A 17226-nucleotide genomic window follows, 5' to 3' on the forward strand; every position below is an offset into this window, starting at 1 on the left:
CTACTCACATCAGCAATGTACTTGGAGGTGGGGTGGGAGGCAAGTCTAGAAGATTCATTGAGGACACCTGTTTGGAACAACTTTAATACATTTATTCCTGTACGGAATCCAAGGATAAGGAGGGGAAGTGCAAAGCAACCCCAAAAGCTGTGCCTCTGTGAGGCACTCCAGGGACACATAGGGAACCTGAACAGCATCGTCAGCTGCAATCTCCATCCGCTGTAACACAAACTCTCGCTTTGGTCTTTGCATCAGAGCCTACTCATACAGCCTTGGGCACTGGGTGATTTACAACTGCTGGACACCTGAAGCTCTTTCTTGGAAGTGACATGGCATTCCAATGAATCTTAGAGCAAGAGAAAATGACTTGGCAACAGGCTAGTTTCAGAATGAGGAGAAGATGAAAATACTCAGCGTGGGAAGTTCATAACAATTCACACAACTGGATTATGTGTCACAGAATAAAGTATCTACCAATTAGATTGCAAGAATTCTGTGCTAAAAATAAATTTAAAACAATTTGGGGGAATAAAACAAGCTAAAAATCTGTATTTTTTAGGATTGGATAACTTTTCAGTGGAATATTAAGCTTGTAATGTAGATGCCTGAAAATTAAGCAATATAGTGAAAGACTACCGGAGAATTCACAGGCCTGATTTAATCTCTTTATTGGAGGTGACAGATTTTCACATCAGTCCACAGCCTAGGAACTCTTCTGGCTTCCTTCCTGATTGCACCATTGCATCGCACCTTCACAAAGTAACGGCTTTTCTCACTTCCAGTTATATAAGATATAAAAGATATATATCTAAGTTATCTATCTGCCCAATACCACTTTTTCTGTCCACCTGCCTCTGCTTCTTCTTTCTTACTCGTTGTTCTTTCTCCATAGCAAAAAAAAACATACTTGTTTTCACTCTTTATTCTGTCCACCTTTGTAATTATCCAGTTCTGGCATATTTGTTTTCAGCAGTAACTCTTTAAAATAAATTTATATATATATATATATATATATATATCCATCTTACATTTCTATTGTAATCTTTCTTGCCTAAAGATTTTCCACTTCTGATAATCTTTTAACCTAAACTCTCGAGATTATGTGACAATATTATAGAAAATGTGTTTCTACTCATATCTGAGGATATTTTCCTGTTCTGTATTGGTGGAATCCTCTAGAAACTTCTGAAGGCTGCAGTGACTGTCCTCGTATTTCAGATCAAAATAGTTTATATATATAATTTGACAGATTTTAATTACATAGGCCCCACTAGCATTTTAAATAGAATTTTCTTGTGGATCACATTGTAACTTCTGACTTTTTTAAGGATGCCTTGCACCGCATTTTCTGTCAACATCTTCCAACATAACAGTATCATAATCATAGTTATGATACTTTCTTGTTGATTCTTCCAATTTAAGTGTAATCATTGTTTAACATCTGTCTATCGATGTCTTACTCTGCTCTAATATCTGTTTTACTGGGACTAGAAATTACATTATCATGTCTAGCATATTCAGTCCTTTACTAATTTTGAACTCTAATCGAAGTAACACTATCACATTTATTCCTACTAACTTTCTGTTACCTACTATATTTGACAGATGTCCCAGATTTTCTAATTTTAGTGGTTTTATTAAATATTAAGAATTTGAATTTATACATCAAGAATACAGAGCTGAATTCAAATGCCCTTTGACTTTAACAGGAAAAACCTTTACACATTGTTTTACCAATACTTCATCCATTTCCCTGCCCCAAGACGATTGCCAATTATAACCCCCTACCACCTCCTTGTTGTTCATAGAATATCCTGAGTAGGAAGGGACCCTTAAGGATGAGGCTCTTTACAGTTCAGTAAGTTATCTGTTTATTTGTTTTTCCATACATTGAAGATGGTAACATTCATTTATATACGTTCAGTTTGTCTGGATTCTCAAATCAAAATCTGTATGAATTCTTCCATGTGTACTAACCATAACTCTTTCCTGTTACTTTTTTAATCCTCAGCACACACAGATGTTTTGCCAGAATCATATGCCACTGCTTTTTTTTGTTTTGTTTTGTTTTTTAATTTCACATATTGAAAATAGTTTTCAGAACTTACATTAAATCTCTGTTACACAGAGATTCAGTATCTGACACCAAAGATGAAAAAAAAAAAAAAAAAAAAAGCTAAGAAATCTGGGGAAAAGCATAAAGACTTACAAAAACAAGCTGTGAAATTGCAAGGTAGCACAGAGACAACTGGGTTGAAATGTCTCATTTATTCTAGCTCTGCAGCCTGTGGGACATAAACTGTGTTAGGAAAGGTAACAAATTCTGGTGGGGCTAATTCATTATATTTAATTCTCCTAAACTATTTTCTCCCTTATGTATATGTGTATATTAATGATTTATCTGAGGAGAAACCTTCTAATTGATGAGAGACATTACAAATGGAAATTAGACTTAACATATTTCTGTGTGCAGAATACCATTTTGTTATCACAACTGTATAAAATATACAGTCAAATGCAGAACATTTAAAAACAATACCATAATTCAGTGAAGATGGAATGGCAGTGACAGCAAATACTGTAACACCTTGTTTTCAGGAAAAATGAAATGTTGAAAGACTATCTTCTAATGTTTACTAACCATCTCAGTAGGAATACTGAAGACTTGATAATATTCTTCTCTAAATGTTCATGGATCTCAGCATCGGCACTTAACCACTGAGCTGATTCACATTTTCCTAAGTCTGGCTACCAACACGATGCTTATTCACTGCATCTCCTTGTGTTTACTGCACAGGACTTTAATGTTCAGATAGGTTGAGTCCTGTCTCCATTCATATTAAAGTAACTACAATTTTTGTACAATCCAGCTGCTCTTATGCCAGATGACCAAAACACAAACAGCAAGAGCCACAGCAGTACATATTCAGAGAACTGCAAGTACATCACTTTTAGATCAAGCATTGTATAAACATGGCGGGGAACAGTTTTACAGGAGAAATTTCTTGGACGGTCTCAACAATAAATGAAATAAAATGAATTGGGAAAACATTCACAAAGTCTTTGACGTCTTTTGGATAAAATCCCCCCCCTCCAAAAAAAAAAAAAAATAATCACACAACAACAAAACCAAAAACAACCAACACCAGTACTTTGCACACAGAAATATGTTACAACTAATTTCCATTTGTGATGTCTCTCATTAATTAGAAAGTTCCTTCTCAGATAATTCATTAATAAATGAACATACATGAGGGAGAAAATAATTTAGGAGAATAAAATTAAATTAATTAGCCCCACAAGAGTTTGTTACCTTTCCTAATACAGTTTATATCCCACAGGCCACAGAAATGTCTTTTTCGCAGCTTTAGTACATTCCCTCTTACCTCTCTGTCAATAAAGCAATTTAATTTATTTAGAATCCTCTAGGCACAGTGTTTTTACTACTCTGATACTAAGCTGTAATTCATGTTGGTTTTGTTACTCATTTTTAAGTTGCAGTCTAAAGAGGTAAAATGTCTGTAGCTATAATTTAATCATCTTCTCAATCAGGCCTTCACAATCTTACACAGCCAACATGTACACAGATAGCTGTTGCCATGATGCTGAGAAAGAAGCTTTACGGCCTCAATTCCAGTCAAATGATTGGACATCACAGAACAGACGCAGAAGAGGTTGAAGATAGCACTTCCCCCCTCCTCCCAGAAATGCATTCATGCAGCAGAACTTACTATAGAGCATACCATACATTCAGTATACAGTATGTGTATATATAATATCTTCGATACTCAGAAATGCAAAATTATCATACCGTAAAAAGATTAACAAGTAACCAAACCAAAAAAACTGTTGCTAGAATGGATATAAGTAAATAAGCAGACTAGTTTTAGAAGAAGAGTGGTAGTGTTTTGAAAGCTATCCTTCAATCTTCGTTGAACCAGAGTTAAACTTGACACTATTAAAGCATCAAACTTTGAAGCATACCAGGATTAAACTCTTTTTAGTGTTTATGTAGTCTTCAGTGTGAACACTCAAGATTAATTCATTCTTCTGTCCTGTGTACAGGATAACTTTATAATTTTTGTGCTCTTTCTAAGGTAATTAAAAGGAGATAAAATTCAAATTCTGCATTTCTACATAAAAAGTGATACAGAACAAAATAACTAAACAAAAGAAATGACTAGCCAAAAGTACCAGCACTTTCAATTCTCTTCCCAAACAGAAACAGATAATAAATAAATTAAAAAAGACACTGATAAAATACAATATATGAGCTTATAAATTCAATGTTAGTGGGTTTCAGCCACTGGTAAATTTAATGTAGTGATGTTTTAGGAAGCAGAAGGACTCTGTCCTGCTCTTGTACTATAGTTTATTAACATAATATGAAAGAAGAGTAGAAGTTGTTAGATGAGGAAGCTAATACCAACATAACTGGATTTTCTCTTCACTCATCAATACTGGTAATCCCTAAGAGACAGGAAGAAAGGATGAGACAGACAGAAGTTCATAGCCTCTGCAGTCTAAAAGGCAATCAAAGCAACAGTAGGAAACAAGAAAATAAAATAACATCAGAATTCTCAAATTTCCATTATATAAATTGTATCATCCTAAGACCTTTTGCTTCAGTCTGTGCAACAGAAAAAATTCTAAGTTACCAGAAATTTCCATTTTTCAATAAATTTAGTTTCTCTGATACATGCTGAACCCATTACTTTCAGCCAAGGATTAAGGCTTTATTGTTTATTTTTTCCTCTCTGAGAAATAAATTCTGAAGATTCTATTCACAGGTTTATTTGTTTGTTTTATGAAATAATAAAATGAAATAAAATAAGAAAAATAACACCATTCAAAGCTGAGTATCACATAAGGCTGTTAAATAAACTTGAACATACTGGAATATTATTTTTCATGTGTTCCAAAGATGTTCCGAATTTTACACAGATCTAAAGAATCAAGTACAGAACAAAGCTATTTTGTACAAAGTGAACACATTTTTAGTGCATACTTGTTCTACTGGTAAGTCCTTGAGACTCTTAGAAATATAGTATCACCAAGAAAAAAAAAATTGATCTCCACATGGATTCATCTCCAGAACTGTATTGTGCAAAGTCAAATGCACTAATTGAGATTAATTAACTTATAAAATAGAAATTACCTTATTGGCTTACCATATTTCAAAATGCTACAGAGATACATAAAAGTAAATATAAAAATAAATAAAAAGAAAATATAAAGTTTTATAAACATCACAAACCATATGCACATACCTTGCTTTTTTCCTGCTGAAATTCTATCTGAATGTTGGTTAGTTTAGTTCGTAGCTCCTCATTAGCAGCTTGCAGTGCTTCAGTATCCATATCGGACTTCTCTCCTTTGGAACGACTTTTCTTTGACATAATTATTTTTGAAGTTTCAAATAAAACTTTTGCTCCACACTGAGCTACCAGCTAGTGCCTTCTGCTTTTAGCATTTAAGAAGCATGCAACGTTCAACAAAATCTTTCACATAAATCTCTGCCATTGTGTGTGCTGTTCCTCATGTCCTGAAAGAAACAAAGTAGTAGGAACAGAATTAGACTGCACCATTAAGCAGAATCAAGCATCAGACTTAACATCTGAAGCACACTGAACTATATACCTTGTAGTATACACTATATTGCATAGTGTACTAGACTTAGAAAGCAATAGATGAGAAAAGAAGTTACATAATATTTCATCTTATCTAAAACCATATCCATTCCCATCCTATGCTCACAGAAATAAGACTTTTTGATGACTCTAGCATATAAACATAAATCAAATCTTATTCAGGACCCAATTTGAACCACATACAGGATTATCAAGAGGCACTGAGAAAGTCATAAATTAATTGAGCCTAGTGGTGTTTCAGCAGGAATAGTTTACTTCCTATAGTAAGAAGTACCCACTTTTCACATTTATTTATCAGTTACACTGAGTTACTCAAAATTATCGAGGAGTCTCACATCAGGATATATGGAAAAAGTATTACAAAGTTAGACAAACATTTTAAAATAATTAAATATACGTGCTTGTGTGTGTATGAATTGCATACATTCAGGGTTGATAGTTTGAAATAGCCTAATCAAAACATTAAAGTGGTAGTTTATTTCATTTTTATTCCCTAGCATGCATCTAAGCTTAAAAAGTATTAAATTATTTAAATCAGCTTCATATTCAAGAAGAATATCAGCAGCAAAGAACTCTAATTTCAATAATCAGGAAATCCATGGTTAGTTTGCTTCATGGGTAATTATAAAAGCTTAATCTTTCCCCCCAACCCTATCCCAGCACTACTCTAAGAAAAACTCAGTGATCCACAAGAACAAACTGAGCAACAAGAGCTGTTAATGTTAACTAGTTTCCAAAACTACATCCCCTGCTTGTTTTAAATATCCACATAATTTTCATCATTGAATTCCTGATAAGGCAGAGACATTCTTACCTTAACACTGAATTACATTAATGGGGTGTTATATTTCCAAGAAAATTGCTACTAGTATTCTTTCAAACAATAAATTACTTTTTTCCACCTACAACTACCTGGGAGTTATTTTAGATATTGTACTATAACAAAAATCATGTGCGTTCTTTAGTGAATACATTTTAAGGGGTTAAGAATTCATATGGATACCAACACTCCATTTGGTGGACTCAACTAAACACTTAAGTTTTATTCTCATTTTAAAGACTGGTAAAAACTGAGGAGTTAAATATCTTGGTCAATATATATAATAATATCTTGGTCAATATCTTGGTCAATAATATCCATATATAACAATATCTTGGTCAATAATATCGTGGTCAAGTCAGGTGAAAAGGGAACAGAACTAAGGAGGCCACCTCTTTAGTTTGACAACATTTAATGATTCTATGATTTCCACTGAGTTCTGTTATCTGTTAAAAAACAGTTGATAAAAGACCAACTATACCAATTATTTTGTAATGTAACAGGTGAAACCACTGTTCTGCTTTGTAATATTAGATGACTTCCTTTCCAAACTTAATAATCAGTTTATCACACACAATAAAACTTAATCTGTTCCTTAAATCCTTATATCAAGCATTTAGAATACATAATTAATGAAAAATGAGGAATTGAATTAAACTTTAATTTTAGTTATATATCTAAATTACATTACAAAACAAATAAGCACTCATACTGTTATTTCACATATATTTGTTAAATCAAGAATAATAAAATAGCAATATTCTTACAGTAACTTGAAACAAGAACTCTTCAGGGCATAGAAGAAACTTGCGGAAGTATTGTTCTTAATAAAGGAATTTCATGTTATTAATCTTTGTAGTTTCTATTATGCTAACTAAAGACTTTTTAATCAATATACTTCATCCAAAATTGTTAACTTTATGGAAAACTGGACTTCAAAATCAGTTTCTACTGCTATTTCCTTGGCCAACTTGTAAAGAAAATCTAAGATAGCATAGATGTGCAATCCACTATCTAATAATCATTAACCATTCGGAATGGTGAAGGAATGGTTCCTTATCTCAAAAGTTATCTGGGTTACTCAGATACTATCCAGGAATTATTCCTGCAGTCCTTATTAAAACAAAATTCTTAATGCAGCCAGATCATATATTCCTTAGTTCAGTAGATCATTAATTAAGTTAAGGAAACCAGAAGTGTCCCTTGCTGGCTTGGCTTCAGGAATTTTAACCTCATTAGATCCTTCCATCTGCCCCCATCTCAGTTACAGTTTGACATAAAGAATATTTAAATGATAGAATGAGAATGTGAGGTAACTTTGTTTGATGTGGATAAAACTGACATCCAGAGAACAGCAAAAGAGGTTTCAAATTACCATGTACATCTTGTTCAGTAACAGTAAGCTCTCCTGATTGTACCATGTTCCCTAGCATATCACGTGCTATACACAAACATCTACAGGTGCAACACGAACATCAAAACTTACACTTATGCACCTCAGTAGGTGGTCTCTCTGTGAAGTTTTGATGGTGTGTAATTCTGACCTGAAGAAAATCACCTACATCTCTGGTAAACTTTGAAGGAAAACAAAGCAAAACAAAAAACAACCTGTGGTGCTGGGCACAAAAATATTTCCATTTTTACTCTCCTTTATATGCATCTTCCAACCTATCTATTTCAAAAGCAGAAACTATGGAATCACAAAGCCCCTATTAACACTGACAAAGGCACCAAGTCCAGATATATAAGGGTTGCTGCAGAAGAGGATGCATCTTGGCTCCTGAACAAGATGCATCCCGAACAGTGAGTACCAGGATGCTGTGCTATTTGACTAGTTGTGCTTATTGTTTGCATGACTCTAAGGACAGAAAATATTAAACTTGTAAACACAGCAAGAAAAAGGAAGGAAGAAACATTCTACTCTGATAAAATTTGTATTTTACTGACTCAGAAGCTTCATATAACATACTTGTTAATTCACAATACATCCACCACAGTCCTTCAATCACTGTATGAATACAAATAACCACTTTCAGCACTGTTGAGTGCTACACACTTATTGCAAATCTTAAGAACTTTTGAATATATGTCATCATTTCAAGAGAAGAGGGAGAGAGAGAGAGAAGACTAATGGCCTCTAAGTCACAAGTCACCTTTTCAGCAGTCTCTGGAATATACCAAATACTTGATAGGTAAAGGGACACTTGTAATTCAAAATAAAGAACAGCAAAAGAAATAAACTTGATTGGATTTGAATCAACTATTTAACAGTATGGGGGACTAGTACATGAAAGCCAGTATTTCACACATGAACCAAGTATGTGAACCAATATTTCACATGGTTAAGAAATTATGACTCAATTTCTGTTATATTTGTCATCCCAAACTCAGCATTCTAGCCTTGATTCAATTGGGAACAATGTTATTCAGATTGAATAAGATTTCTGGAAGGTGAAGTTGTTAATGAGTCATCTCAGCTGAAGCATCAAGCAAAAGCACAGACAGACAAAAAATGCTTGGGGGAGGAGAAAACAGTTTGTGTCAGTTAAAAAGCTCTCTCTCTGCATACCACATGGAATCAGTTGCTTCCATCTTAATGGGAAAGAAAATTGTTGGGTTGCGAGTACAGTTTCGTTTTAGACTAGGAGTTTTCATTCAGAGAAAGATTTCATCTTTCAAATGCAACACAAAAACCAACAGTGCTAAAATCCGTAGTATATGAAAGAGTTTTACTGAATTTTAGGAAGAAAAAAAAAAATCTTGCAATGTCTCTCACATGCCTCCATCAAAAAAAACAAATTTAAACAAACAAACAAAAAAGATAGACACATCCAGGCAAGCAATTTTCTGAAGAAATGATACAGAGTGGTACATAAACTGAAGATTAATTATTCTTACCTGAAGCTTCCTGAAAAACAATACCATTTCATGGTTCTTGCACAGGAGATTAAACTGTCATACTTTAGCAACATAACTTATAAAAAGAAGACATCTAGGACTAAGACATAAATAGACATCTGCAAATGTATATACAGGCACATAGTATTAAATGTTCAAGTTCATATTATCAATTAACCTAATCATAAATCTTTGACTACACATATTTTTACTTTGAGAACAACAACATCTTGTCCTCTCCTTCTCCTTCTCCTTCTGACATGCATTTTGTTTTTATCTGACATACAAGCAAGACAAATGGAGAAACAGAGGACAATAACAATTACTACATATAATAAACCTTACTGCTGAAATTTTCACATTGATTCTACTTTAAAAAAAAAAAACAAACAAAAACAACAAAACATCATACCACACCTTCTTGCTAGGGCTCTTACACAACAAATACATTTCTCAATTCATATATTTCTTCATTGTCATTGCCATATCTGTCTAACATGGAAACCAATAGCATAGCTCTGGTTTCTCTTCTCCCCAAGAAATATTTTAGAAAGATTCACTCGGCATTTGTCTGCACAACTATCTTCATTTTCTGTGTGAATACATATTGCTTTTAACCTTCTATTTCCAATTTTAATTTCTTCTGAAAACTCAGATTTTTAACTTGCAGACATCTTTGCAAGAAACAGAAAGAACTGCAACCCTTAAAACTCTCAAGGATGCCTGAACACTGAACTTTGCCATACTCACCTTTTCAACAAATCTGTTTCTAACATTTTAGCCGTGGGAAAACTTTTCTGTGAAATTTGTGCAATACATTGAGTATTTATATATTCATTGAATATATATATATATATATATATATTTATATTTATATTTATAAAATATCTTCAATACATTTCCACAGACTAAAATTGCTCACTTTAATATATTATTTTTGTAAGGATACTTAGTTACCTTCCAGAAGTTCCCCGAAGGCCAACAGTAATTCATGCTACTGCGTATAAAATACATATATAAATACATTAAAAATAAATTAAAAATATAATAAGTAGAAGCTTCTTCATCTAGACATTTTGCCTCCATTCAGATTAAGGTTGCCTTTTTTTTTTTCATTTTAATTCATAAATTCTTTTACAATATTACAAAGCCCTACTGTGGCCTAACCACAATCTTTATTATGCTTGTGAACATGAGACGAAAGTACCTCATCAGTACAGCACAATTCTAAATGTTCAAGAAGTTTAAAATCAAATTTATTACCCTTGCACCTGATAAAAGTAAACTCAGTGGACACAGGTACAATATGGTATCTTCAGAAGTGCTAGTTCATCTATGTTAGAATTTTAAAAATGTGATAATCAGCCAATGGCTGTATGGGAAAAGGGACATTCATAGCTGTCAATGCCCAAGGCATATTTCCCATAAGGTTCAGATGACCTACATTTCCTGCTTCAGTTCTCAGTTGTATGTAATAAAACATGACTGAATGGATAAAAGCAAAAGCATCTCTAGAGGATGAAAAAGAATACTTTTCCAAGCCAAGAAATATAAATCAAAATTATCAGGATGATTTTTTAAGTATATTGTAGACTATATTTTAGTAGACTATATTTTTAGTAGACTATTATTTTTACATGTATTATTGTAGACTATATTTTAGTAGACATATCTTAGATATCCATTTGTCAGCTACCTAAGAAATCTATTTCTGTAGCAGTAGAGCTTTCAAGGATTACTTTAAATCCTATTGTACTTAGGGTATTGCTTGCTGAGTTTCCTCATCGTGGAACACTTTTAAGTGCTACTTATGACTTTTTTTTTCAGAGGATAAATATATATATACATATATATATATATACACACCTTTAGAACCAAACGATATGGTAAGCAATCACCAAGAAGCACTAAGCTGTTCAAATCGATGTTTTGCAACAAGAGCTCATGTTAACATAATTGTGTCAATCATAGTTGAAGAGAAGAAACATTTATTTTGTAGAAACATTTATTTTATTTTATATTTTAGTGTAGCATGAGTTCAACTTTCATGATACCTGGCTTAGGAGGGTCTGTAACAGATGATACCCTGTGTATGAACAGGGTATTTGTAAGTCACTTAACTCTTCTGTCAAGGATTGTAAGTACCACCATTATTTTTTACCATGGCACCTCAGCAAAAGAAATGTGCTAAGTTTCTGCACCTCCACAGACTTTCAGAAAATTTCTCATTGGTCCCAAGGATCAGTAGCTGTGTTTTAACATCTCATTACAAATAACCACCTTCCAGGTCCTTACTGTGCAGTTAGCAGAACTGGAATTTGGCAAGCTTCAGAATGAATTTCACCAATATATTCATTTTTATTTCAGTTAATTGGTTGCCTGTGTCACGTATGCATCTGCTAAAACACATGCAACAAAAATATGCTTCCAAGTCACTGCATGACACACGCAAAAAATCTAAGTATTTCAAACTTATTTAAATCCTCTGCACAGACTCAAACATATGTGTACCTACTAATACAACACTGAATAATTATTTTTGATTGGTAGTACTGCAGGCCATTGGATAGCACCCAGTACATTAATGGCCTCATTCTAGTCAAAGAACATAAGCAGCCCATCCAAAAAAAAAACAATAATAAAAAAAAATGGCAGAAACAAAAAGCAAGCTAGCTCTTATTTGCAATAAATTATCACAAGTAAGTATGCAGTAAAAAGGAATGTTAGAGCTGAAAATGACAAGGCAGGGGGAAGGGAAGGAATCACAAATATGTTTAGCCAATAAGATTAACTTGAACTTATGTGCATAATTAAAAAAAAAAAAAGGAAATGGGTTGAAGCTACTTATAGGAGGGACAATATTGTCAGTAGTCCTGGTGAGCCATTTAGAACAGGAACCACAGAATAGTTACACAATGAAAAAGGATTTAAAGGAACAACATGTCTCTGATATTACAGATTGCTCTGCAGGGCAACTGAAGGACCAGTTCAGAAACATAAGTTAGAATGGGCTATTTACTGTGACTACAGACATCTGTCATTGCCAATGCGCCAGAAAGCAGCAATAGAAATGCAATTTTGGGTGCAACAACGCTAACCTTGGATATGAGAACCCTGTCTGATATCCTGAAATTGATACATTTCCTCACATCACTACAGCTGCCCGTATCAAAGCTACTAGAACATTAGAGAACAAGAAATAAACAAACAAACCAACAAAAACTTACCTAATGGGATGAAAAACAAAGGAAATCAGAGGCCTGTATACACTGCAAATTTGTATGCACAGCAACTCAGCTTGTTCAGAGACATCTTGGTGCTCACTGAGCAGTATAGCTGCCTTACAACACAATACCATAGGATCCTCTTGCAGAAAAGTAGTGGAAAATGCTGGCTCCATCACAGCCACCCTAGGAGAGGAAGCAAACCTCCACATATATCCTCCCCAGTGCTGTTCCTCCTCTGGCTCTGCTGGCCTCAAGACCCTGCGTAGATGTACTCTGCAGCAACCTTTCTGCACTACATGGACCAGAAGTTACCTAAACCTTGGCCTGAATCTCTTCTCAAAATGCTATGAACTTGAACCAGGCCTCTGAAGTAAATAAAAAATATTAATTGGTTTCAATGAATGTTAGATTGGCCTCTGTTAACATTTCCTCACTCGGAACACCAATTTGTGGATTAATCCCTATAATGACCCTGCTAAATGTATTAAAGACAAACTGTTTGATACAGCAATCCTGTGACACACAATACCGAAGACAGAAGCACCACAATGGGATGTTCAAACGCAAAAAAAAATTAATAAAACCAGACCCTCCCTCCACAACCTTCCAAAGTCAGCTCTCCTATAGAGCCTGAGCCCTTTAAGGTGCTGGGTTAACTGCAACATGAGGCCAGCAGCTTAAAGCAGAGCCGTTCCTCTGATCCTTGTGCCAATTCCTTTCCCTTGAGCACATGCAGGAGACCTGACTGGACACCTGCTGTCCAACGCAACCTATGTCCAGCCTCCCATCCTTCTGCTTGTACCCAGGCTGTGATTCAGAGAGACCCCTGGTCTCATTGATGAGCAGCTCTTCCTTTGAAGCATGGTATTTAAGAGGGACAGGGACAGGAAGAAAGATTAAACTGTAGCACTTCCCAATTAGGGCTAGAGAAATGGCAAATACAGAGACAGACTGTACAGATCCTCATTCACTCCCACTGACACCCTGCAACTTAATCACCCTGTCAAACCTAGGCCTTTGGATTATACTATTGCTTAGTTATTTATCTGAATTTTGAGGGAAAGTTCCTTTGTTGGTGGTGGTAGATTTTTCTTTTTCTTCATTGGTACGTGTTTTCATCATTATCACCATTATTATTACCACTGTAGAGGTTTGGAGTAGTTAAAACCTGAAACCGGAAAAAAAAAAATAAATTGACAGATGTGTAGGAAACATGCAAAACAGTCAGACTGAGGGAGAGAGGCCCAGATTTTCAGTCAAATGACTTAAAAGAGAAAAATTGAACCTTAGCAGAAGAAAAACTGGGGTATTGATACTTTACAAAATGTTGAATGCTTATTTCATAAATCTAATATTTTTTTGTAAATCTGGCCTCTGATACATCTCAGTCAAGTAAGTAAGGAGAAGAACTCAGACTTCTTACAGCTGACAATTATTATCAAGGACTTCTGCCAAACTATGTTGCTGAAGTAGGACACCCCACATTCAATTCTAATTTCTAATCTAACAATTATTATAGTAATGTTTTTATTTTGTGGGCAACAGATGGGACAAAAGCTTGATGGATTTTGGTTTCTCCTATGGTTCTGTCACAGATTCCTTGTATGACCATGAAAAAAATCACTTGATCTCAGAAAAATGGATACTACACTTGCATACCTCATATTCTGAGGACAATATTAAAATATGAAGCAGTGAATAGGGATTATGAGAAAAAGGGATTAAGAGAAACTACCATGAGTTTGCAACACTTGTTATTTGGCAGGAACCATCAAATTTAGCATATCACAAAGCTGCAATTCCCTCAAAGGATCTATCCAGTAATTCCTAATAGATGTACTCTTAAAAAACGAGTATTTCCTTGAAGATCAGAAACAAGACAAAGTATTTGGGATACAGATTCATAAGATTACTTGAGTGTCCCATATAAGACTAGACAAAAAAAAAAATATCCAAAAATCAGTCCTCCAATGCTCTCCTTATTTCTATAGGTTTTTAATATGTAAAGTAAAATCTTTATATATTCAATTGTTTCTTCTCAGTAAAGAATTTGCATAATCCTTCCATGCAGAGCATAATCTAACCACTGCAGTACAGACTAAAGCATTTAAAGCTCTAGTGAAGCAAGACTGCATGCCATCTTATTAACATTTTCTAGCAAGTGGCTTAGATAACTCTCATGTTAGTACTTTAGATACTGTTCTGCAGGCATGTAATACCCTGTTCCCACATACTCTATTGAGAGATAACACCTTGTTCTGATTGAAGATTTCAGGGATGCTAGATCCTGTGTGATCAGACACCATGCTGGCCAATTCACTGAGCATCCTTCCTGGGTGAGGGAAGCAGTGAACGTATTTCTTCACATGCGTGCCTACCAGTGGTGACAAAATGAGGTGACTCACTTCAATTTATTCTTAAAACAGTGCTCTGATAGTCAGCCAGCTAACACTGACATTTCAATTATTGATAATTGAGTGATTGTTCATTAGAGTGTACAGAGTTTGTCACTCTGGTTCTGCAGTACAGGCTTATGGAACAGTATTACCTAGGATAAAATGCTAAAAATTGACATTTCAGCCAGATGTTAGCTTCTTTCCTGTTTTCCCTCAGTTCCATAAGGGAGCAGCAGCTTAAAATTACAGCCAGTAAAATGCACAGCTAGATGGTAATGCACTAAGAGCCTGAAGACAAACTTCCACTTCTTACTCAGATAACAGACAGAGACAAGCATGACAAAGCACAAGAAAAGCACAGCAGAGAATCTTTGTGAACTAAAGACTTTCGTTGCGTAACTGCCTTCCGACATCCACAAACTGGAAACTTCACCACCGTGAGAAGACTACCAATAAAACATCCTTCTGGCAACTGCCAGCAATTTTGATTCAAAGCATGCCAGGCTACTTGGAACGGTTGTTGGCAAGTTGCTCAACAGAAGTACAAAGGTGCCCTCTGGCAATGCTCAGAGTTGAATATGCTGTCCAGGAGCACTTGCAGAAAATACTTTTATTCAGATATGCATGTCAAAATCATAACATTAAGGATATCATCCCTCACAATGCTAATAAACAAACAAACAAAAAACAAATTGACAAGTCAGTCATACATTGGCTTAAAAAGTAACATGCAAAAACCCTCAGAATTACTCTGTGACCAGCTACTACGAAATGAGACTGAGTGCTGCCCAGGTTAGACCGTATTAAAGTCCCAAGGTATTTTGGAGTTCAGAATGTAATCAATGCATGCAAATTTTAACTTTTCCATGTCATTTGGGCATCCAAGTTATGTGGGTACAGCATTGGTACCAGTGTATCATACACTGCTGAATGCTGTCAGTCGGGCTATTTTGTTTTATTTAGGGGAATTAAAAAGTGATTTATTGTTAACTCTCAGAAAAACTTTTCTGTATATAACATTTTTCCCTATGTGATTTTCCTTTTTGTACCTATATAATATATATATTTTTTATTACTGTTAAATAAAGATTTTATTTCAGTATTTTGTTTCAGAAAGCTAACCTTTGTTTAACTCAAAGTGAAAGCCTACGTATGTCACCTATGGCTTCCCAGGAGCCTATATGGTTGAAGGAAATATGTTTATGCATATGAAATCCTTACAAACACAACCTCTTTCTTTCCATGGTCTAAATGCTTCTGTAAATTATCTTTGACTATGGACAAAATTTTTATTCAAGTTTCATTATCACATAAATAGGAGTCTTTTTGTCCAGTTGTGTAAAATTATATTCATGTAATTTCTGCTATCCAGTTTTGTCACTCTCCCAATCTCATCTTTGAGGAGAAGTGGCAGGAACAAGCCTAAAAAGTTAGGGCACCAACAGTGTCTTTGTAGGCACAAGTAGCCTTAATGAAGGCTTTGTGGAGAAATACAGAAATAGGTATTGCCACATCACTCATCATCTCCCCAAGTGGAATCTCTGAATAAGATTTTATTTTAAGGTTAAAGCCAGCACAGCTAAGGCAGTAATAATGCAATTTTTCACCTCTTAAACAGCAAAACTGTATTAACAAAACTGTAACACTTTTGAAAGCAGGAAAGAAAAAAAGCAGTGGCATACCATGGGCATACCATTCCAGAACAGAGCTTCTAATCTAATAGAGCCCACTCCTTGCCACTAGCCCAAGTAAGAGTCCTATCTGCTGTTTGTCTATTAGCCCACCAGCACCCTGTGGAGTCTGTCTCAGCTCTTTTCCTCACAACCACTAGTCCTCAAAAAGAGGAGAAGGGAAAGGAAGTGCGTATCAGAACAGGAAGAGAAAGAGGAAAAAAAAAATGAAAAAAAAAAAAAAAGGTGAAATGAAAAGCTGAGTTGCACACAGATCAGGATTCCTTTTGCAAGAAAATGCTGAAACACTGCCTGTTAATGAACAAAGTGAAAACTAGAAGCTCTGAATTCTAACCACGGTCTTTCCCTCTAGGGAATATCAATTCAAATGGCTATGCTGCACACACATTTATGTTTTTGTTAAATAGTAAAAACATGGAAGCATCACATCAAAGATTTTCATTAACATTTCCCAAACTTCATAAGGGATTAATGATAGGAAATTAGTAGATGTTTTCTTTGATATGCAGGTCTTCACCAGTAAATAACTACATAATGAGTCCA

At 34.7% G+C, this 17226-nt stretch overlaps 1 protein-coding gene across 11 annotated transcripts in view; it reads right to left on the bottom strand.

Annotated features, from left to right (window-relative positions):
- Positions 1-17226, bottom strand: part of JAKMIP1 (janus kinase and microtubule interacting protein 1) — a 153271-nt gene that overhangs the window by 76301 nt on the left and 59744 nt on the right. For 7 of the 11 annotated variants that reach the window (XM_082758930.1, XM_082758931.1, XM_082758937.1 and 4 more), the window contains 2 exons: positions 12597-13764; positions 5271-5545 (listed from right to left, as the gene is read on the bottom strand). In XM_082758930.1, the coding sequence (XP_082615056.1) occupies positions 5271-5399 (129 nt within the window). In that variant the 5' untranslated portion in view covers positions 5400-5545; positions 12597-13764. Of the gene's footprint in view, positions 1-5270; positions 5546-7957; positions 8093-12596; positions 13765-17226 lie in introns of those variants that run through there. The other 4 variants (XM_082758934.1, XM_082758932.1, XM_082758933.1 and 1 more) reach the window with 3 other exon arrangements.

This window comes from Aythya marila, assembly GCF_965140915.1.
Source record: "Aythya marila genome assembly, chromosome: 4".
NCBI classification, from domain to species: Eukaryota; Metazoa; Chordata; class Aves; order Anseriformes; family Anatidae; genus Aythya; species Aythya marila.